Here is a 22,775-nt window from a genome sequence, read left to right as displayed (position 1 = left end):
ATTGCTTTTGTAGATGTAATACTATTGCACACTTATTAGACTACTGAAAAGTGTAAACATAACTTTTATATGCAGTAAGAAATAAAAAAATTAACCTGACTTGCTTTATTGCAGTATTTGCTTCATTGCAGTGGTCTGATCCAAACACAGTATCTCCAAGGTATGCCTGTAGTCACAAGTACAAGTGAGAGCAATTTCTTTAAAATCCTTGATTCTAATTTTTAAGTGTAGTATTTATTTGACAGGATAGATTTTGCATGAAAATAACGAAGAACTCTTACACAAAGCAAAAAACAAAACAGGTTTAATGATTAAAACAGATGAATTAACAGGTTTATATAACCATCAACTAAGGGAAGCCCTAGAACCAGAAATAAGGATTTTAAAATCGCATGCAAAGTCTAGTTACCATAAAAACCAAAGCAATACCAAAATATCTCAGCTTCCTAGTATAGACTCCAGGTCTTTTTATTTCCAACTCTTGGTAATCAAAATATGTACACTTTCGCATGCTACTGGTAGTGGAGGAATAAGGTTATTTGTATAGGACTACAATTATGTTTCACAGATGGGAGGGCACAGAAAGAAGTGTCTTCCTCCACTTTTTTGGGCCCATCTTGAGAAAAAGGCACTCCCAAAGGTTCCTTGGTAACACCTTTGCTACATTTGTTAATTACTCACATAATCTTTATATGTAAGACTAATGGTCCACTCATTTCACAGATCTGGGAACCAGAAGGCATTGGAACTGCTTCTTTAAATCACATGCCAAACAACTGGCTTTCTTAAGCAATGACCAAAAAAATCTTTGGATATCAATTTGAAAAAAAACTGGGGCTCTGTTTCCTCGAAAACTTAATCGTATGCTTAATTACTAGGCTTTGGCATGCACTGCCAAACATGTTATGGAACTGAATGAACCACCATATGATAGTGGCAGGGGACTCTCTTGAATAATTATTCTAGTTTTCTAACTTCAGCTCCCTTGTACCAATGCAACTTTGTCCTTGTCCCTTTATTAATTATAATACCGAGTGCTCTGAACCTGGGTTTGGCCTCTCTGCTGAAAGATGTGTGACAAAAAGATGGTTCAATAAATTACTGAGTCTTTATGATCATCAAAACAAAGAGTAATGGAAGTCTTCAGCTGCCTGTGGGCAGTTGTCCACCTTTCACAGAACCTTTAGAAACCATTTGCCTGAGGCCAAGAATTTGCTTTGTCACTAAACCTGACTCATGGTGAACCATACTGAAACTGCACTTGGGTAGCTAGTCTCAAGTCAAACTGAGCTTGAATATTTCTCTACATTTACTGCATCCATGTAGTGTGCAATTTTTGATGCTGAATGAGAGATACGTGGCAATTGAAGGCTTCGCCACAAGCATCACATTCATGGGTTTCTTGGGTTTGCGCCTCTGCGTGAATCTTCTGATGGTTGACAAGGCTGCGCTGTTGACTAAAACTTTTGTCACACTTCTCACACTTGTAAGGTTTCTCTCCTGTGTGTATTCTCTGATGCTGAATAAGGCCCGAGTTCCGGCTAAAGGCCTTCCCACATTCATCACATTTATGGGGTTTATTACCTGTGTGAACACCCTGATGTCGAATAAGATTACAAAGCTGACTAAAGCTTTTGCCGCACTGTCTGCACAGATAAGGTCTCTCACCAGTGTGGATTCTCTGATGTTCGATAAGAAATGAGCTCCGACTGAAGCTTTTCCCACATACAGTACATAGATAGGGCTTTTCACCAGTGTGGATTCTTTGATGTTGTACAAGATGAGCACTGACACTGAAAGTTTTCCCACATTCATCACATTTATAAGATTTTTCCTTGGGGTAGACTTCCTGCTGTATAACAAGACTGCAGTTCGGATCAAAACTTTCCTTGGTTTCATTGTATGAATAAGTCTTCTCTCTGGTATGGATTCTCTGATGCTGAATAAGACCTGAGCTTCTACTAAAGGCTTTTCCACATTCCTCACATTTATGGGGTTTGTCTCCTGTGTGAATTCTCTGATGACGAGTAAGGTTGCACAGCTGACTGAAGCTTTTCCCGCACTCTTTGCACTGATAAGGTCTTTCACCTGTATGGATCCTCTGATGTTCAATGAGGAATGAGCTCCGACTGAAGCTTTTTCCACATTCGATACAAAGAAAAGGCTTCTCACCAGTGTGGATTTTTTGGTGTTGTATAAGGTATGTACTTAATCTAAAAGCTTTCCCACATTCACCACATTTATGGGGTCTTTCCCCAGTGTGAATTCTCTGATGTTCAACAAGTAATGAATTTCGACTAAAGCTTTTCTTACATTTGGTACAGTGATAGGGTTTCTCACCAGTGTGAGTTCTCTGATGTTCAATAAGGTGTGACTTCCAACTGAAGGCTTTCCCACAGTCACTACATTTATGGGGTTTCTCACCTGTGTGAATCCTTTGATGTTTAACAAGGCTCCTTCTCTGGCTGAAGCTCTGTTTACACTGATTACACTGATAGGGTCTCTCTCCAGTGTGGATTCTCTGATGTCTAATAAGGGTTGAGCTCACACTAAAGGTTTTTCCACAATAATTACACTCATAGGGCCTTTCCCCAGTGTGAATTCTCTGATGTTCAATAACAAATGAACTGCGACTAAAGCTTTTCCCACATTCGTTGCATTGAAAAGGCTTCTCACCAGTATGGACCCTTTGATGTTGAATGAAATGGGCCTTGCGGACAAAACCTTTTCCACATTCTTCACATTTATGGCATTTCTCTTCTGAGTTTGGTCTCTTACGAATAATGTTAGTGTTTCCTCTGAACATTCTCTGTTCCTGGGCCAAAGATTCCCTTGGTATTTCCCATAAGAAGATTCCTCTCTGTTTATCTAACCTACCAACAAGTTCAAAGGTTTCTTTACCTATGGGATCTTGGTCAATTTCACTTTTGATTCTTGTAACTATTACACCCTGTGGTTCCACTTCTTCCTCAATCTCCTCAATTTCTTGTTTCACAGTTGGCTCCTCATCCTTATCTCTGTTCAAAACATCTGGAATAATAAACAGAAAATAGATCAGCCAGGCTCTTTGCTAGCAAGGAGAAATGCTTAGGAAAATAAGATTAATATAAATTAATCCACTACATCTATAAAATGCAGATGACTACTCCACAGTATAGTGAAGATTAAATTAGTTTATATACATAAAGCATTTAGGACAGTACCTGGTAAAGAATACAAGCTATATAATTATTATTAGTTATCTGATGAAATATTTTTCTTGGAGAAGAGGTATGAAAAGAATGTGTGTGTGTTTCAAAGGAGCAAGCTTTTAAGTTTTTATTTTTTTAGTAATCTCTACACCCAACATGAGGCTTGAACTGACAGCCCCAAGATCAAGAGTCGCATGCTCCTCTGACTGAGCCTGCCAGGCACACTAAAAGAGTGTTCTTATGAGGCAAATGATGAGTTAGTAGGGGCAAGCAGAGTTGGGAGGAAGGGCAGGTAAATCAACAGACAATTCTGCAAGGTAAGATGGGCAAACAATGAAATAAAACAAGTAGTGGTGTGATGAAGTATTCTATCAAGGAAGAAAGGATGATGCAGAAAGAAAACAGCAGGTTCAGGAAAATGCGAGGTAAGACAGCATTACTGGACTATGAGTAGGCCAAATAACTGACAGACATGAACACAAAATGATGCTGAGAAGGATAAAAGACAAAAACAAAAAACAAAAACAAAGCAGGGGAAGCAACAATTCATTCATTAACAAGAATTTACTGATTGCAGACAAAAGCACTCCAGGCATCGTGTAATGATTCAGGATTCAAAGATAAGACATGAAGTTCCCTACCAAATAAAATGAATGACAGGTATACTAGGGAGAGAAAATAATATGATAAAATATTTAGGTAAAGCAGTTCCTATAGTGAGACAAAATGGCTTTTAAAAATAAAATAATGGGTTGGAGTGACATGGAGTCTATGATATAGAAAGACATAATAAAATAAATACAAAGGAACACGGTCGGGGTAATGAAAGAAAAGAGAAAAAGCAGTCTGTGGTAATTTATGCCCTCACCTACCACAAATCCTACCATGTTCTTCAAGTATATATGATTCTCACTCTTCTAAAGATACAAGAGCCCAAGTTGGAACCATTTAGTTCCAACTGAGAGTCTCTAAGACATCTGAGAAATGAAAATCTTGCATGCGTTGAAGAAAAGATAACATAATGGTCTCTGATGAAACAGAGTGGCATACAGAACCCTCAAGTCTGCCTCTGACTCTGTTTTCCTGATTTTCTACCTCTTACTGTCTGCTGGATAATTTCACTACAAGAGCTGATCAGTACCAAATATATCTATTTGGCCCTAAACAATTTTCTTTTTTAGACTTCCTCTTTTCTCTCAATTTTCTAATCTTCTACCTTTGGAGTCATTTCTGAATTTTCTTTTCACTTACCTCAAATCAGTCATTAAGTTATTTTATTCCAAAAAAACTTCTCTTATTCCCTAAGAAATTAGTAGAAACTTTATTTCTGCTTACGCTCCTAACAGTATTGTTTGTTAAATTCACTTCAGTGGACTGCTTTCTTTCACACAATGAAAAAGGATGAGAGAACTCCCTCAACTTTTTTTTTTTTTTTAAGATTTTATTTATTTATTTTTTGACAGAGACATAGCGAGAGCAGGAACACAAGCAGGGGGAGTGGGAGAGGGAGAAGCAGGCTTCCTGCAGAGGAGGGAGCCCGATGTGGGACTTGATCCCAGGATCCTGGGATCATGACCTGAGCCGAAGGCAGACGCTTAACAACTGAGCCACCCAGGCGCCCTCCTTCAACTTTCTGCCCCCCTGCCTATAAAATTATCTGCAATGGTACATGAAGATATATCCCATTCCTATCCAAAGCTAATTCATCTACCTTCTCTTGATCCCATGTGTCTCTTGAGCACTTGTTTAATGACTACCATTGCTTCCTCTTTCTTCCATCTGTTCTCCATTGCCAACATACATACAAATACACTCAGCATATAAATATGCCCAATTTTATCTCGAACCTGAAATCCTTCTCTTAATGAAATCTAAGTTTGTTTGTTTTTTAAGATTTTATTTATCTATTTGACAGAGACAGACACAGCGATAGAGGGAACACAAGCAGGGGGAGTGGGAGAGGGAGAAGCAGGCCTCCCGCAGAGCTGGGACCCCAATGCGGGGCTCAATCCCAGGACCCTGAGATCATGACCCGAGCTGATGGCAGACGCCCAACGACTGAGCCACCCAGGCGCCCCTGAAATCTAAGTTTTGAAATAAAATCTTAACACTGTAGGTTTCCATTTCCCAGGTATGTTTCCCATGCCCACCTCTTCCCCTATAACCTACTGTGAAATCTGGCTTCTGTTTCCAGCATCTAGAAAAGCTTCTACGAAATCAGCAATGACTCCTGAATAACAAATACAATGAACATTTTCAGTCTTTATCCAGCAGCTGACACTGTTGACCATTTTGACACTATCTGTTTTTTATTTCTATGCCATTATATTCTTCTAGTTCCCTCCCTACTTCTTCTTTGGCCTTTTCTAATAAATTTCCTTCGTGTATTTCTCTTCCTTCGTTAACTGTTGAAGGTTACTGTTACCCATATTTACATTCTTACCTTGCTCTCTACATATACTCTGGATATTGCCATTTACCTGTCTCAAAAAGGGCTTACAATTAACAGGATCATCATCATTTGCTGTCATGTATGTCTCCACCTCTAATTATCTTCTCTTGAGAGGCATCCTCATCCATTATCCAAAGCAGAAAATCATCCTAGATTTCTCCATTTTTCTTATTGGTAAAAAATCACCAAAATCAAAGATTCAACTCTCTTTCCATGTTTTCCCTGGATTATGCAAAAGCCATCTAATAATCCTTCACTCTAGCCTTTAAGACTGTCCCCACACTATATCTACTTCACTGCATCCAGAGAGATGTACATGAAATGGAATTCCGGTCACATCACCACCTGTAGATTCACTAGTACTCCAACACCTGTGAGAGCAAATCAAAGCTCTTTACACCATGATACTCAGCACTTCACGAAAGGTTCTCTAAACCTCAAGTCACCACCCTCCTACCCACTCTCTCACAGTGGAAGTGGGCAAATTGCTTATGTTACTCTTTTATGCCATTTCTTTGCATATCTCATTTTACTAAATGTCCCCCAACATTGTTTACCTGGCAAACTCTTGGTTTCTCTTTAAGATTCAATTCAAAGCAACAGCTCCTCTACAAAGCCTTCACTAAGTCCACTAGGCAGACCTAGGTGTTCTGTTTTTTATCACCAGCCCTCATCCATAACTGCATTATAGCTATTATATGCACTGTGAATGCAATGTATTTATCTCTTCTATGGGTCTGTAAATTCCTTATGAGAAGGGCAAGTCTCCTTATAATGTTTACCCAGTATTGTTGTTCCAGGGGTTTTACTCAAAGGAGTAAGACAAAATTATTGTTATTTGCAAACAACATAAATGTCTATGTAAAATTTCTAAAAAAATTAAGTGAAATATAATAGCAACAAGAAAACTAAGATATAAAATAAGTAGTGGAAAGTACTTACTACCAAGAGTAACCAATTAGTAAATATTATAGAAAAATAAAATATGCCTTGTATGATAATAAAAACCATAAAACAAGAAATAAATCTTACAAGAATTATATGAGAGCCATGAAAATGAGCCATAAAAATTTTCTGAAGGACATAAGACAGATAGAGTCAAGCCAACTGCTAAAGAGATTCAATGTTATAAGGATCTTAATTCTTCCTAAACCTATTTATGAACCCAATTGTATTCCAATCAAAAGCCTATGAATGAATAAAAAAACCCCAATGAATCTAAATTTCAACTGGAAGTATATCCTAAAAAAGAATATAAAAGAATGATTTATTATACCAGGCATAAAATGTAATACACTGCTTAAGTAAATTAAACAGAGAGGCAATGGAATGAAAATAAATAGGTCAAAGAGATAGACAGGTAAAGAAAACAAGTGAGTTTAGGCTTCCACACAGAGCAGCATAGAAAGGACTATCCATTAGATCTGGGCTTGGTAGGTAAAATCACCTCCTGCGGTCTCTGCCATGCTTGTATTCTATGTTCCCATCCTGTGATCATACAGCTAATTTGTCTAGAGTAGAGAGTTGACTCAAAAGTGCATCTCTCCCAGGAATTTGGAATTAAAACTGAAATAGGCAGTTATTCCAACATGACTAGAATTGTAATCTATCAACTCAGAAGCTATAGGGACAGAAGCATGTGGATATGAGGAGGAAAGACTACTCTACCAAAAAGAAAGAAACAGAACGCAAAGACAGAGTTCATTTCTGACTTCCTGAGCGATCCAATTTCTGGGTGTAGTTTTGTTTTTGTTTTTGTTTTTTAAGTAGGCTCCATGGCAGGTGTGGAGCTTGAACTCATGACCTTGGGATCAAGACCTGAGCCAAGATCAAGAGTCAGATGCTTAACCAACTGAGCCACCCAGATGCCCCTGGGTTTAATCCTTTTCTGACATCCAGTTGCAGTCATGCTCATATATTCTGTGTGCCACGTCTGTCCCTACAATAAGTTCTCGTGTTGGCTTAAGCTAGTTTGAGTTGATTTCTATACTCTTTAGTCAGTTTTAATAATATGGTAGCTGCAGAGAGATAGAAAAGGCAAGGAAGTGGTAAAGTGGAATTGGCTAAACTTTAGGACAGAACAAGAGTTACCACACATTTTCTAAAAAGGGCCAGACAATAAATATTTTTGGCTTTGTCAGCCATATGGTCTCTACCGCAATTATTCAACTCTGCCAATACAGCATGAAAGTAGTAATAGATAATACATAAAAGTGAGCATGTCTACATTCCAATAAAACTTTATTTATAAAAACAGTGTGCCAGATTTGGCCTGTGGACTGACCATAGCTGCCAACCCCAGTATCCAAAAGAGTACAGAAAGAACAGTTTTTTGGTAAAAGAATGAGAGAATGGGGAAGAATCTGCATTCCTAGCGCTAGCACAGTGCTTGATTAACTATTTATTGAATGTATGAGTAGTTGAATAATTGAGAAAAGACTATAAGAAAAGAAACAATGAGTTTAACATCTTACAGAAGCAGCAATTCCCAATGCTGTCAAGGTCCAATATGGCTCAAGTAGACTAGAAAGAAGTCATTCAAACTGAAGAAGTCCATTTCATTTGAAAGAACTGAAAGACTGAGAACTAAGATTAAGCTGTCAGCTGTATTATCAACAGTTACTAAAGTGTTTAAAGAAAAATCATCATAGAAAGGAAAGGTATGAATAAAGGACCAAAATTAAATTTGAAAGAGAGTTGTACTAAGTAAAGCAGCAAGATGACGTGCAGGAAAACACTACATTAGAAAAAATCAAGTAATAGTGATCTTTCACCAAGGGGCTCTAATCAAAGGAGTAGAGACAGAGTCTACAGATGAATAGATTGTGGAGGGAGAAATAATAACTGATAAAAAGTTGTAGTTCAGCTAAAATGAGAGCCTGAAAGGAGATCACAGATGGGCTCACTGCCATGCCTTCGTCCATATGGCACTCACATTTTATAGTAGTAGGGGCAGGCAAGGCTGGGCATTTGCCTGGTTCTATCAGCCAGGATACCATATGTGTGGATAAAGCTGACAATGACTCAGAGACACCATGGCATATTGGGGAAAAAAATCAGCAGCTGATATGGCTGGAGATTGAAGTGGTGTGCAAAAATAATAGATGATGCTAGAAAGCCAGGCAGGGGCTATTTAGAGAGGCCCTAGTAGGTACAACAAGAAATTAAGATTTTTATCCTTTAGGCTATCAGGAATTGTAAATTGTAAGCAGTTAATTAACAGAATCACTTTGGTGGTAGTAAATAGAATGTATTAAAAGAAAGGGAGATTGGAGGCAAGGGGCTAGTTTATGGATTAATGCAATAATCTAGTCAAGAGGTATGAATCTTGAGTATATTCATTCATTCCGTTACACAAATATTTAGAAGCATATAATATATATGCTTCTGTCCTAAGCATATAATATACATGGCTCTGTGCTAAGTGCTGGAGAAATCAAATGAAAAAAATATAGTTACTGTCCTCATGGAAACCAGTCTGGTTAGAGAAATAACATAAAGAATGATTAGAGTACAGTGTGGTAAATTCAACAGAAGTGTATACAGTAGCACAGAAAAAGGAGTACTTAATTCCAAAGAGGAGGCTCCTGAGATCTGAATGGATTATTTGAAATTTGCCAGGTGTGAGTTATTTATGTGGTCTTCAAAAGAAGATGACAAAGATTTTAGAGCTCTTAGAGAAGATAACGAATACAATGACAGCAATCAACATTTGTATTACACTTACTACATGCTAATCAGTGTCCTAAGTACTTTACACATATTAACTCAGTAACCCAAAGAGGTAAGTGCTATTATTATTGCCATTTTGTAAAAAAGAAACAGGCATGGAAAGGTTATGTAATTCACCCATAGTCACAAGGCTTGTAAGTGGTTGAACCAGGATTTTTACTTAGGCAGTTAAGCTCCAATTGCTTCTCTTAGGTGAAAGTAAAGATTTGGGACTTATCACATAGAGGTAGGTGATGATCTGAGTGTAGATAAGCTTTGCCAAAGAAAGGATATAAACTGAGAGGAAGTGTGAGAATGCAAGGCAATAGAAGGAAGCAATAAAGAGTTTCAAATATCTATAGAGAGGTGAAATAAAATAAGGTCCAAAAAAGGGTCTATTGCATTTGACAACTGGGTTATTACAGACCAATGTTAAACAATTTAAGGGTAATGGCAGAGGCAAGAAAAGGGGCTTAGAGATGATGGAAGGTAAAGTACAAAACTCTCATTAACTACTCTTACAAAAACTTGGCTATTAGGTGAATGAGGAGCAGGTTACAGGGAGCAGCAAGGAGACTGTGGCTCAAAGGATCACCACCCACCTCTCTCCTTTCCCCAACTTGAAGAGTCATAAACATACCTATTATCAAAATAAAGGTACCAGGGCAGAAGGAATAGAGACTAAAGTTGTAAGGGGGAAAAAAAAAGATTACAGATGGATAAGTTCTTGGAGAAGTGAGGAAACGGGAGCAGTCTTAAGCATGCCCGTGAAGGGCAGAAAAGTTGAGAGTTCACGTTTAGTAGCCTCTATCTTCTCTGTGAAACAGAAAGTAAGGTCCACTACTGAGTGATGGACCCAAGGAAAACTTTTTTAGTTTTTGGACTAGTCATTAAAGGAAGAAGGGAATGAGCAAATCAATGATAAAAAATAGGCTGAGATGTAAAAACCCACTGCAGACTATAAGAAAAGCCATGCATACATATATACAGAGCATCAATCCTTTCAGTTAAAGAATTTCTCCTGCTGTGTTTAGCAACTCTGGTAGGAGAAAAGGCAGATTTTATAACCAATACAGAATTTGAAATTTGCAGAATGCGTAGAGCACGGGGCACCTGGGTGGCTCAGTCGTTAAGCGTCTGCCTTCGGCTCAGGTCATGATCCCGGGGTCCTGGGATCGAGCCCCGCATCGGGCTCCCTGCTCCACGGGAGGCCTGCTTCTCCCTCTCCTACTCCCCCTGCTTGTGTTCCCTCTTTCACTGCCTCTCTCTGTCAAATAAATAAATAAAATCTTAAAAAAAAAAAAAAAAAGAATGCGTAGAGCACAGTGACAAAGTGGCAAGAGAGCATGCTGGTGATAATTCACATGCAGGTCCATGGATTAGATGAGGAGGTTGAAGTTAGGAGAGGATTGATAATCTAGGGGGAGAAAAGGAGAAGTCAAGGAACAGGAAACATGATTAAGAATAAGTAATTGTAGGAGGAAAGGAGCAGGAGAGGTAGAAAGGTAAGAAGTTAGAGTAAGCTCCACATGGGCAGAGATCATGTCTGTTTTGGTCACCCCTGTTCAGTTAATCTAAAATAATAATTAATAATGCCTGAATAATTTTCAAAGAGTAAGATATTGGGGTTAAAGATTTGCCTGCTTTGACAAAATTGAGGGTTTGATCACTGATGTGAGTTGAACAAAAAAGGAAAGCCAGGTCCCTGAAGAGAATATGGTCCGGGAATATAGTGAGGCTTAAGCAATGACTACATCACTCATGGCATAGGTGAGCATAGAGAAGATTCTGAAATGTGACAAAATCCATGGTGAGTGCCCAAGACATGTTGACAGATGATAGTGAAAAGGAATTGAGTGGGTAGAGCAAGACTGCTGAGGCCTCCCAGGAGAGAGATTTTCCTTAAAGGGTTAAACTAATACTTCGGGAATAGCACTGAAAAGGTAGGAGAACAGTAACTTCTCCCTTCTAGCCTTGAGAGAAAGGACAGGGGGAAAAAAGAGGATGTGGGAGAAAAAGCAGCCTCTGCCAAAGAAATGGTGTCCTTGGGAAAGTGCCAGTTTTCAGTTAAGGCCAAGAGGGGTAAGGAACATTATGTGAAGAAGAACAGGGGCTCCAGAAGGCAGAGCGAAAAGGGGTGGGAGGAAAGCAGTGGGAGGATGAGCCAGGAGGGAAAGTACAGAGCAATATGGGAATGAGATTATGAAGATAAGAAGCCAGAAAGGCATGTATTTGGTTATTGCAAGGATGCTAGGGATGACAGTCATGGACACAACTAATGGCTGAAAGATTTGAATCAGAACTTTGGAATAAAGCAGTTTTGGTACTGGTCGTGGTCCAAGTGTTCTCAGAGTCTGATTTCTTACAGCCTCTTAGATATTTTAATCAGAGAAACGAAAGATTCTTACCCAGTGAGACCAGGTTTCCATAATTCTCCATCATGACATCTTTATACAGGCTTCTCTGAGCTGGATCCAGATAATCCCACTCCTCCTGGGTAAAAAACACAGCCACATCCTCAAATGTCAGCAACCCCTGAAATAGTACGATTTCTGTAGTCAGTTCTTGTTGTCTCAAGGACAATTCTACCACTGAAAGTAGCAGAAGCAATCACTTATCAGGGCCGGGTAGGCTAGAAGGAACATGATAACCAAGAGTTCCAAATGGGGCCCAATTCTGTAACAAACAGGCACCTCAAACTAGAGGATAACTGAACTGGATCTTGTCAGTAGTGATGGTCCTAACGATAGAGCTTTTCTGGTTTAATAATTATACCCTAACATTTTTATTCTAGTAAGCTGCCCCCAAACTCCCCAAGTTTCCTGAACCTCATTGCCCGGCTCCAACTCTGTCCGCACTGGCTTGGAACCCTGTTCAATTCCATGAAGTTCTCTAAGCGTCTACCTTGGGTCCACGCATCGTGACAGGAGCACAAGACACGGGGGAAGGTAAAAAATGGTGCCTCATCTGGGAGAACTCACAAATGAGAGCGCTTGTCTGGAGCATTACTAATTTTCTTCAACTGATTACCAAGTCGCTCTTGGGAAAAAAAAAAAAAAAAAAAAAAGCCAAGTGGGCGATCTGGTCGCGAATCACAATCCAGAGCGCTACGGGGTACTTCCTTGCACATCGCTGGCCCAAAAGACCACGGTCAGGGAGGGGGGGGGGGGGCGGTGGCGCGGCCTAGCTCCGGTAGTGGCGAGAGAACGGAGTACCCAGAAGGGCGACTTACCTTTGGCTCCGGCGGGGGGCTCGGGGAGGCCATCTCCCGGACAGAAAATCAGGGCAGGAACCCGCGCGGTCGCACGAATAGGAGCCTTTCGTGAGGCCTACCCAGCCTTTAGAAATTAGGCCCGACGAAGACGAGGCCTCCAGCCTGGGTCCGGCCAGGTCCTGCCTCGGTCCTCGAGCGGTCACGACCCCAGCAGCATATCAGACGCGCTACTTGGCCGTCCCCCAACCCCAAATTCCCACCCCGCCTATCTGCGCAGCCTTCAAGGCCTCGCTAGAGCCTCCTCCCGGTTGCCAGTTCCTCCTCCTTTCAGCCAAAGAGCGCTATGACCGCCCGCCCCCGGACCAGAAGGCGTCACCCGGAACCTTCCCGGGACGCCCCCCAACTACGACTCCCGTCATGCTCTGAGAGAACGCCTCGGTCCAGCCTCCGCCGGCGATGGCCACCGGACTACATTTCCCGGCATGCAAAGGGGGAGGGAGAAGCCGGGGACGCTTAACAGGAAAAAGGGAACACCTACCCCTAAGCTTACACCTGACTGGCTGGTCTTGGCGCGTCACTGCCAGCTGAGGGCAGAGCTCTATCCCGCAGCTCTCCTCCGAGATGGCGGCACTGTCAGTGTGTGGCGTTACCAGAAGAGGTCTCACGTGGATCGTCTTAGGGGCACCCCGCAGAGCATTTTGGTCTCGATTCAGGTAAAGCGGAAGGTTGGATGGTGGGTCTCGTTCAGGGAAAGTAAGGAGAGAAACTGAGGAGGATGAAAGGACGCATTCAAAAGCGTCGTGCTATTAAGACGGGACCCGGGTCCTGCGCTTGGATTACGGTTCGGAGTTCAGAAGTGTAAGCGCGGGTCTCCTGGAGTGGTGGGGCCCAGTTTAGGCCTCAGTTTTCTCGTCACGGAGATACCGCTCTCTTTCCCTCCCATTTCACTCATTAATTTATTAAGCAAACAGTACTGACCACGTGTTCCAGGCATCAAGTGCGGTGTCTGGAAACAAATGACTCGTTTGGAACGAGCAACGTAGAACATGAACGTGAAAGCGCTCGGTAAACTAAGTTCATTCGCGCGGTATATTTCTTCACACGGAAGATTCAGAAACGAAGTGTGGCCTCATTCTGTTCATGTGTTCATTCGTTGATTCACTCAGCAGATAGTTACTAAACGCCAGGACTGGGCCAGCATTTCCCTAAGTAGTTTACAGTAGCGAAACAAAGTCCCTTCTCAGAGCTCTGACATACGGGGAACCTGAAGCTCCGTGGAGAGGAAGTATTTTGCCAAAAGCAGGTCAGTGGCAGAGCTGGAACCAGAACCCAGGTCTTTGACGCTTTTCCCACAGCACCATGTGGAACATTTTGAAGGTAAATCTGTTTGACTCAGTGTTAGGACATCAAAACTTGTGGGAACCTCAGGGAGCAATTTATGCCCTCAGGTTTCAAGCAAAAACTCTCTCCATCCGGAAGGATTTTTGTCATCTGTTCATGGATTTATTAGCTTCCCCTCTTTTTTGGTTAGTAGTATTATCTCAGATCTTCTTCAGGTTTGTTTCATTCACTCATTCATCACAAATTTATAGAGTGTCTGCTAAATGTCAGCTGTTTGGGTGTTAGGGATACAGTTGTTAATAAGTCAGACCAAATATTTGTCTTCATAGAGCGTATGTTCTGATGGAGGCAAAAAAACGTAGGATATGATTTCAGCAAGTGGTAAATTATGTAGAAAACTAGAGCAGTGTACGAGATGACTGAGATGGAAGCAATGGATACATTTCATTCTGATGAAATGTGACTGGAGTAGTTTGAGGAGAAAATGGGAGGTGATGAAGTAGACATTATAAATGTAGACAACTCTTTGGGAAACTGGATAGGAACATGGAGTCTAGGGGGTATTTTTGTTTTTCTTTGAAGATGGGAGATTTTTACAGCAGCATATTGTGTGCCCTGGGAATACTAGTAGGTAGAGAGAAATTGAAAAACAACTGATGCAGAATGAGGGCTCAATTGCTGGAAGAGTCTTTGAGTAGGCAAAGGGAAATAGTGCTACAAACCATATTCATGGCCAGACATCTTTTCTTTTCTTTCTTTTTTTATTCCATTGCCTCCAATTTCTGTAAGGATGACCAATCCCAGTCCGATATCAACTCCATGGAAAACAAGAGTCAGGTCATGAACTGATATTTCAGTAAGCCCTGAAGTAGTGTTATCAGGTAGATTTCCTAACATTGGCCCATGTACTCAGTAGTAGTTATTCAAGCAGTTTTCAAAGGACCCCAAATCAATAAAACAGGTCTTTATAATAAATAAAACAGGAGTTTATAATTTGGTACAGTGGTTCTTAACCAGGGATAATTTTGCCCATCTGGACATTTGGCAATGACATTTGGTTATGACTTGAGGACAGGAATGCTATGGCATTTACCCTACCCTGGATAGAGGCCAGGGATGCTGCTGGGCATCTTACAATGAACATCATAGTCCCCTACAACAAAGAATTATCTGGTCCAAAATGTCAGTGTTTGGGCTCAGAAACCCTGATCTGGTAAGAGAAGTAGAATGTAAAAAAATTAAAACTCAGGTAGGATGTGATATGCTGTTAAAGCAATATAAAGTGCTATAGTAGATCAGAGGAATTTACAGTTATATTTGGGGAAATCAAGTAAAGCTTCTTGGAAGAGAAAAGTTCTGTTCTAGGATTTAAAGTAAGATTCTATAGGTTAAGGGGCGCCTGGGTGGCTCAGTCGTTAAGCATCTGCCTTCGGCTCAGGTCATGATCCCGGGGTCCTGGGACTGAGCCCCACATCGGGCTCCCTGCTCAGCGGGGAGCCTGCTTCTCTCTCTCCCACCCACTCCCACTTCTTGTGTTCCCTCTCTCGCTGTTTCTCTGTCAAATAAATAAAATCTTTAAAAAGAAAATATTCTATAGGTAAAGATGAAAGCTAGGCATTTCCAATAGGGTATAACTTGAGGTAACACATGACACCAGGAAAGAGGGAAACAGAGTGTAGTAGTTTAGTTTGGGTAGGGCATAGAGTGTATATAGGAGATTAGTAGGAGATGAGGTTAGAGAGGTAGGATTGGGTTTAGAAACTGGGAATTCCAGGCAAATGATTTACCTCTTCCTGTTCTTAGAATTCTTAGAGCATGTAAAATCTGTAATTTTCTTTTCTGTGTGTACCAGCCCCATTCAGTTATAAGCTTCCAAAGGCAGATACCTATCTTATTCTCTCCACAGTGCCTGGAAAAGTAATAAGTGTGCATACTATTTATTGATTTAGATAGATAGGTAAGATTGGGTCTGGTGTTCGTCAGCTTGTCAGCTACATTAGTGCAGTTAACCAAAGATTCACATATTTGTTTTTGATCATTCCAGAAAAGAGAAAAAGCCAGTGGTGGCTGAGACAGTAGAAGAGGTGAAGAAAGAGCCTGTTATGGTGTGTCCACCCTTACGAAGCCGAACATACATACCACCTGAAGATCTCCAGAGTCGTGTGGAATCTTGTGTCAAAGAAGTTTTTGGCTCATCTGTTCCTAGCAATTGGCAGGATGTGTCCCTGGAAGATGGTCATCTGAAATTTGGTTTGTTGGCACGTTTAGCTGATGACTTGGGCCATGCAGTGCCCAACTCCAGGCTTCACCAGATGTGTAGGGTCAGAGATGTTCTTGATTTCTATAATGTGCCTATCTATGATAGATCTAAATTTGATGAACTTATTGCCAGTAATCTGCCTCCCAATTTAAAAATCACTTGGGGTTACTGAGCAGTTCAGAAGAGGAAATGTTGAAATCATTTGTCCTGAGCAAGGGGTTGGTTATTAGATTTGATACTTTACCATGTAAAATGATCAGAACTGTTCTCTAAACCCACTTTTTCTGTGGAAGAATTAACAGCAGGATTTTCTTTTTTCACATTTGTTGAAATTTTGTTGTTTTTTTAATGGAATCAGATCATTAATCATGTATGAAAATTTCCTTCTCTGGAGGACACAGTAATTAAACTTGTTCTTTAGATATGAGGCTATTATATGTTCAGACGTGACCTTTATTCTTCATAGGCATAAAATAATAGATGTGAAAACATGTTTTAATCCTGTTAGGGCTCTTAAATCTAAGGTGGTATTATGTATAGTACAAATACAAATAGGAAACTTGGATAAAAGAAATGTAAAAATCTATGTTGTTTATTATAGCAAGTTGTTTCTTTCACTGCTTTTCTACACAAGTAGAAATAGTAGAAAATGATAGTGTTCATTCTAGATTAATATCTTTTGGAATTAAAGTACATTTTTTGAAGAGTGTTGTGTGTTCTTGATGTTTTTAAAGGTGAAATTTGCTTCTCTGCCCTGTCATTTCCTTAAGTATTATAAATGAAAAAAATTAGAGTATATGCCAACTGTGAAGTGCTGTGACTTTCTTTAAATAAGAGATATGCCAGATTCTATGTCTAAGTGAATACTCTCTTTAAAGGAGATGATTATTTCAACCTTTTATCTTTTCTGTCACTTTTTTTTGAGAGAGAGAGAGGGAGCATGCACTCGAGTGGGGCAGGGGACGGGGTGCAGAGGAAGAGAGAGAGAAAATCTTAAGCAGGCTTCACACTCAGCGTGGAGCCATGATGCAGGGCTCAATCTCATGATCTGAGCTGAAATCAGGAGTTGGCCACTTAACTGAGTAACTCAGGCACCCCCTTTTCTGTAACTTTAAAAGTGGTTTTGAATACCTATGGATGTCCACTAGGGTGGTATTTGTAGACTTTGGTGTAGATACTCAATTTGTGGGAATTACTCAAATAGCTAGTTACCAGATAGTTCTGAACTACAGATGTTAAATGAAGAAGTGATTAAATTAGGAATTATTTTTGTTTAGACTTTAGATATGGCTAGAGAGTAGTAAGACAGAGAAGGAATTTCGTGTATATTATCCTGACTATTTAATAGTTCTGGAAGAAAAGTGATAGTTTTTATACAAAGGAAATTGCATGTATTCTCTTTTCCAGGGTGACTACTTTGAAGAGGGCAAAAATCAGGTGGGTGTATAAATTCTGGCATATTAATAAAATCGGTTACATTGTAGTTGTACCCTATAAATGTCATCAGCAGACAATCAGATTTTTAATAATCTGTACATTAAAGATCTTAAGTTTCTGAAGTCCTGGAGCTTAAATATCAGGGCTGATACATTCCTTCTATGTGAGAAGGTTTCAGTATGGAAATAGTTGAATTTAACTTACAGGATTTGATTATCTCATTTCCCACACAACTTTTACTTCTGATCTGGAAACACAGAAAAATGTGCAAAGGGCATGATGGAAGTAATAGATGCTAAAGGGAATGTGGAAAAACACTTGGTTTCACCTGGAGAACTGCAAAACCAGGCTTCATATGGGTGTAAAGGCAGAAGAAATTACTTCTTTGTAACCTGGAGCAGTGTTTCTCAAAATTTAATGCACATATGAATTACTTGGAGATCTTTTTAAAATGCAGATTCTGATTACATAGGTCAAGAGTGGGTCCTGAACTTCTGTATGTCGAAAAAGCTCCTAGGCAATGCTGTTCATGTTTTGAGTAACAGGGCCCTAGACCCTAGTATTAAAGTGGGAAAGTACCATCCCTGAAGCAGCGGTCCTGGAAAGTTGAGCTAGTGGACAAGATAAACTGCACATCCATCAATAACTAGAAGGTGTCACTGTTTGACAGTCCAATACAATAAATCTATCAGAATAATGAGCTTTAGTTTTCCTGAAAAGGTTACATTGGGTTTGCTAACTTGTTTACTGAGGTAACCAAGCATGGTGTAATTATAAATGGTTTACATTTAAAAAAATTAGTGATTGCTGTATAAAAGAGTTCTCAATTATTGTTAGCTGGGCCTTTGAACTCAGTAAATATACTTACATAAAACCTGGTAATAAAATATTCAGGGTTGGGGCGCCTGGGTGGCTCAGTAAGCGACTGCCTTCAGCTCAGGTCATGATCCCAGGGTCCTGGGATCGAGTCCCGCATCGGGTTCCCTGCTCTGCGGGGAGCCTGCTTCTCCCTCTCCCACTCCCCCTGCTTGTGTTCCCTCTCTCGCTGTGTCTCTCTCTGTCAAATAAATAAATAAAATCTTTAAATAAAAATAAAATATTCAGGGTTAATAGAAATAGATTTGCAGAGACAGTATGTATTTTAAGCCACATAAATAGACTTCTTTTTTATTTTAACATCATTTTTCTGATTATAAAAGCACATTTTTAAAAATTTGGGAAAGACAACAAATACCATTTTTGTCTTACTACTCAGATAATCACTAAACAGACTGGCGTATTTCCAAATGAAAAGAAACTTTTTTCCTGTATTTTAAAATTTACTGTCATATTGTCCTGTTCCCTTCACTCTGTGAGTGTTTCTACTTATTTTAAGGTAGTCTTGGGGCACCTGGGTGGCTCAGTTGTTAAGCGTCTGCCAGCTCAGGTCGTGATCCCAGAGTCCTGGGATCGAGCTCCGCATCGGGCTCCCTGCTCAGTGGGTAGCCTGCCTCTCCCTCTCCCACTCGCCCTGCTTGTGTTCCCTTTCTCGCTGTGTGTCTCTCTCTGTCAAATAAATAAAATCTTTAAGATAGTCTTAAGAGTAACAAATTTGACTAATAACATACTCCATAACTGGATGTTAGGTACAGTAGTCCCTTCTTAACCATGGGGGGGGATACATTTCAAGGTCCCCAGTGGATGCCTGAAACCCTGGATAGTATTGAACCCTATATATGCTATATTTTTTCCTATACATTCAGACCTATGATAGTTTAGGCACAGTAAGAAATTAACAATAACTAATAGTAAATAGAACCATTTTAACAATATGCTGTAATGAAAGTTATGTGAAGGTGATCTTTCAAAATATTGTATTATATTCACCCTTCTTATGATGATGTGAGATGATAAAATGCCTATTTGTGATGAGATGAAGTGCGGTGAATAACGTGATGTAGAATTAGGCTGCTGTTGACCTGATTTACATCAGAAGGAGGGTTGTCTGCTTCCTAATGGGGGTTGACCACAGGTAACTCAAACTGGAAAGTGAAATTAAGGGTGGGGAGGACCACTGTAATTTTTCAACCAATATGCTATTACTCGCTTCGGCAGCACATATACTAAAATTGGATATTTAAGTTATTGCCAGTTTTTTCCTTTTATTTGTTAAAATCTGGCTTTTTTAGTTCTTTGAGTATTGGTCTGCCATAAAACTCATCAGAAGTGGAAGTCGTTCCACTGTAAATTTCTTGACCTTGAACCTAGGAATGGGCAACTTGGTCCTGCTTCTTTGTTTTTTCGTTTTGTAAATACTAATCTCAAGTCAGACTTTTGGCAATATTTTTTTTAAGCAAGCTCTACACCCAAGGTGGGGCTTGAACTCATGACCCTAAGATTAAGATTCATATGCTCTCCTGACTGAGGCAGCCAGACACCCCTGTCCTACTTCTTTGATTTGTAATCCCACTAGCATGTGTTCTGTGTATCCTAGAGGATTAAATGACAGGTAGCTTGAACTCAGTCATACCTGCACACATGAACTTAATCTTATCTGCAGTTATTTTTCTATCTTATTTTTGCTAGGTTATTTCACAGTGCAAAAGTCCTAAAATTTTTACGTGAATGATTTCTAAGTTCAAAAGTAGTCTCAACTTCTGAGTCAGCAGAATTCCAATGTTGGTTGTACAGTAGCAAACTCAGGAAATTATTAAATTCAAAATATTTAACACTGATGTAACACTAATCATACATTGTTCATATTCAAATTTCACTGATGTCCGAGAAATGACCTTCATAGTAATTTCACCCCCTGATGCAGGATGGAATCTTGGTTCATGCTTTGCATTTTTGTTCTCACCTTTACTTAATCTCCTTTACTTTGAAACAGTTCTTCATTAAATTGTATTTTACAAGGAATTTATTCATTTCATCTAAGTTGATGAATTAGTTGGCATACAATTGTTCATAATCTTTTATTTTTCTTTTAATGTCTATTGGATCTGCAATGATAATCCCTGTTTCATTTTGGGTATTTGTTATTTTATTCTTTTTATTTGATCAGTCTGGCTTGTAGTTTATCAATTTTGCCGGTCTTCTCAAAGAACCAAATTTGTCTTTGTTAATTTCTTTCTATTGTTTATTTTCTATTTCATGGATAATATATTTTTCTTATTTCCTTCCTTCTACTTACTTTGGGTTTACTTTCCTCTTTTTTTTTTTTTTTTCCTAGCTTCTTAAGGTAAAGACTTGGGCCATTGATTTTAGATGCTTTTCCAATATAAGTCACTAAAATTATAAATTTCCCTTTTTTAGCTTTAGCTTCATCCTACAAATATTTTCATTTTGTACTTCCATTATCACTCAGTTTAAAATATTTTCTAATTTCTGATGTGATTTCTTCCTTGATCCATGGATTATTAGAAGTGTGTTTGATTTTAAATATTTGGGCATAAATAAGGAATAAGATATTCTACATATTTTATTCAATTCTAATTTAATTCCATTATGGTCAGAGAACATACTCTGATTTCAGCATTTTTGCATTATTAAGATTAACTTTATGTCGCAGTTTATGGCTTATCTTGTTGAATATACCATGTGTGCTTGAAGTTGTTGGGTTTAATGTTCTATAAATAGCAATTAGGTGAAGGTCATTGATAGTGTTGTTTAAATTTATGTCTTTACTGTTTTCGGCAAGTTATTCTATCAGTTGCTGAGACAGGAATGTTAAAATCTTAACCATGACTATGGAATTATTTATTTCTCTCTTTAATTCTGTCAAATTTTGCTCCATATATTTTGAAATCCATTATTAGGATTTATGATTTTTATGAACTTGTCATTATTTTTTTATTTCTGTTAATACTCTTGATATTGAAATGTAATTCATCTGATATTAATAAAGCCACTTTGGGTTCCTTATGCTTAGTGTTGTATGCTATATTATTTTTCATCCATTTACTTGCAGTCTATCAATGTGAAGTACATTGATAATTTTTCACTACAATCCTGACTTTTGGTAATCTCTTCCTTGCTTTTGTTTAAAAATTTACAAGTATGTTCTGTAGTTTTTTTGGCATATATAAATTTATGATTCATTTATAAATTTATGACTGGCATCTAACACTCAATATTAGGTTTGTGAAATTCACCCAGGGTTATTGAATGTAGTTACGATTCTTTTATTTTTATTGCTTTGATTCATTTATTTTTAATGCTGGGCTTGTAGTATTCTACTGTATAAATATACCAAAATCTATTCATTTATTTTATTGTTAATGGACATTTGGTTGTTTCTAGTTTTTAATATCTTGGAAAATGCTGCTGTGAATATTTGTCTACAATTCCTGATGCATCTGTGCACACATTTCTGTTGGGTATATCTCTAGAAATGAAATCGCTGGATCAAAGGTCATTCATATTGTCACATTTAATAGATAGCCAAATTTCTAAAGTGATTGCACCCATTTACATTCATTCCTCTAGCAGGGTTTGAGTCTTGGTGATCCACTTCTTAACCAACTCTTCTTCTTTTCAGAATTTACAATTTTTGCCAATCTTACAGGTATAAGTATACCCCATGATTTAAATTTGCATTTTTAATTTTAATTTTTATTTATTTATTTTTTTAGAGAGGGAGAGAGTGCTTCATTAGTTTGGTTAGACTGCAAAGACCTATTTGAGGTTTTGACCGATAAGACGACTCTAGATAGTGCCATTCTTTACTGAGGGGAAAGGAAGGTTCAAGAGGAAAAATCCCGGTACTTTTTAGCTTGTAATCAGGGCTATCTCTTTTGGGCTGGTTGTAGAAGGGTTAAAGTCTCAGGTCTTGAATGAGAAGTAAAAATAGATTCTTAATTTCAGTGTTTGGAATTTAGCAGTTCATGCAGACAAATAGTCTTTTTGTTCATTTATAACCTCAGCGATGGAGTTGAAAAAAGTGCTCTGTTGGAGTTTGTTTAGAAAAGATATCAATAGGGACTTGTGATTATGAAGATATCAAGCCAGAATTTATATTTACGAGGGAGAATGACTCAAACTATTTGTTGACTTTTCTTTATTCTATCTTCCCCCATCTCCATTAATATTTCTCTTTCTAAAAACTGTTTCCTAGAATATTACAGAAGAAACTCTTAGTCTGGGATTTTGAATTGTGGTCCTATTTTTATATTGTTTGAAGGATGATTT

General features: G+C 38.9%; 2 protein-coding genes across 5 annotated transcripts; one reads left to right on the top strand and one right to left on the bottom strand.

Annotated features, from left to right (window-relative positions):
* Positions 1–288: 288 nt before the first annotated feature.
* Positions 289–13,025, bottom strand: ZNF189 (zinc finger protein 189). Of its 4 annotated transcripts, none has more exons than XM_045882794.2 (3): positions 12,587–13,025; positions 11,763–11,889; positions 289–3,030 (listed from the first exon to the last, which is right to left on the bottom strand). In XM_045882794.2, the coding sequence occupies exons 1-3, from the start codon at positions 12,617–12,619 to the stop codon at positions 1,310–1,312; spliced, it is 1,881 nt and encodes a 626-aa protein (XP_045738750.1). In that variant the 5' UTR covers positions 12,620–13,025; the 3' UTR covers positions 289–1,309. The 4 variants fall into 4 exon arrangements, with proteins under 4 accessions (XP_045738750.1, XP_045738751.1, XP_045738752.1 ...); XM_045882795.2 differs by having other exon boundaries at positions 11,763–11,847; XM_045882796.2 differs by having other exon boundaries at positions 11,763–11,844.
* A 59-nt stretch (positions 13,026–13,084) lies between these two features.
* Positions 13,085–21,511, top strand: MRPL50 (mitochondrial ribosomal protein L50). Its single transcript, XM_045882793.3, has 2 exons — positions 13,085–13,281; positions 15,954–21,511. Exons 1-2 carry the CDS (start codon positions 13,190–13,192, stop codon positions 16,339–16,341), a joined length of 480 nt encoding a protein of 159 aa, XP_045738749.2. The 5' UTR covers positions 13,085–13,189; the 3' UTR covers positions 16,342–21,511.
* Positions 21,512–22,775: the final 1,264 nt, after the last annotated feature.

This window comes from Mirounga angustirostris, unplaced genomic scaffold (assembly GCF_029215605.1).
Source record: "Mirounga angustirostris isolate CCGP_5_RB_7025 unplaced genomic scaffold, mMirAng1.0.hap1 SCAF_15, whole genome shotgun sequence".
NCBI lineage: Eukaryota > Metazoa > Chordata > Mammalia > Carnivora > Phocidae > Mirounga > Mirounga angustirostris.
The sequence above is the reverse complement of the archived record's forward strand: the minus strand, read 5'-3'. Positions and strand labels throughout refer to the sequence as shown.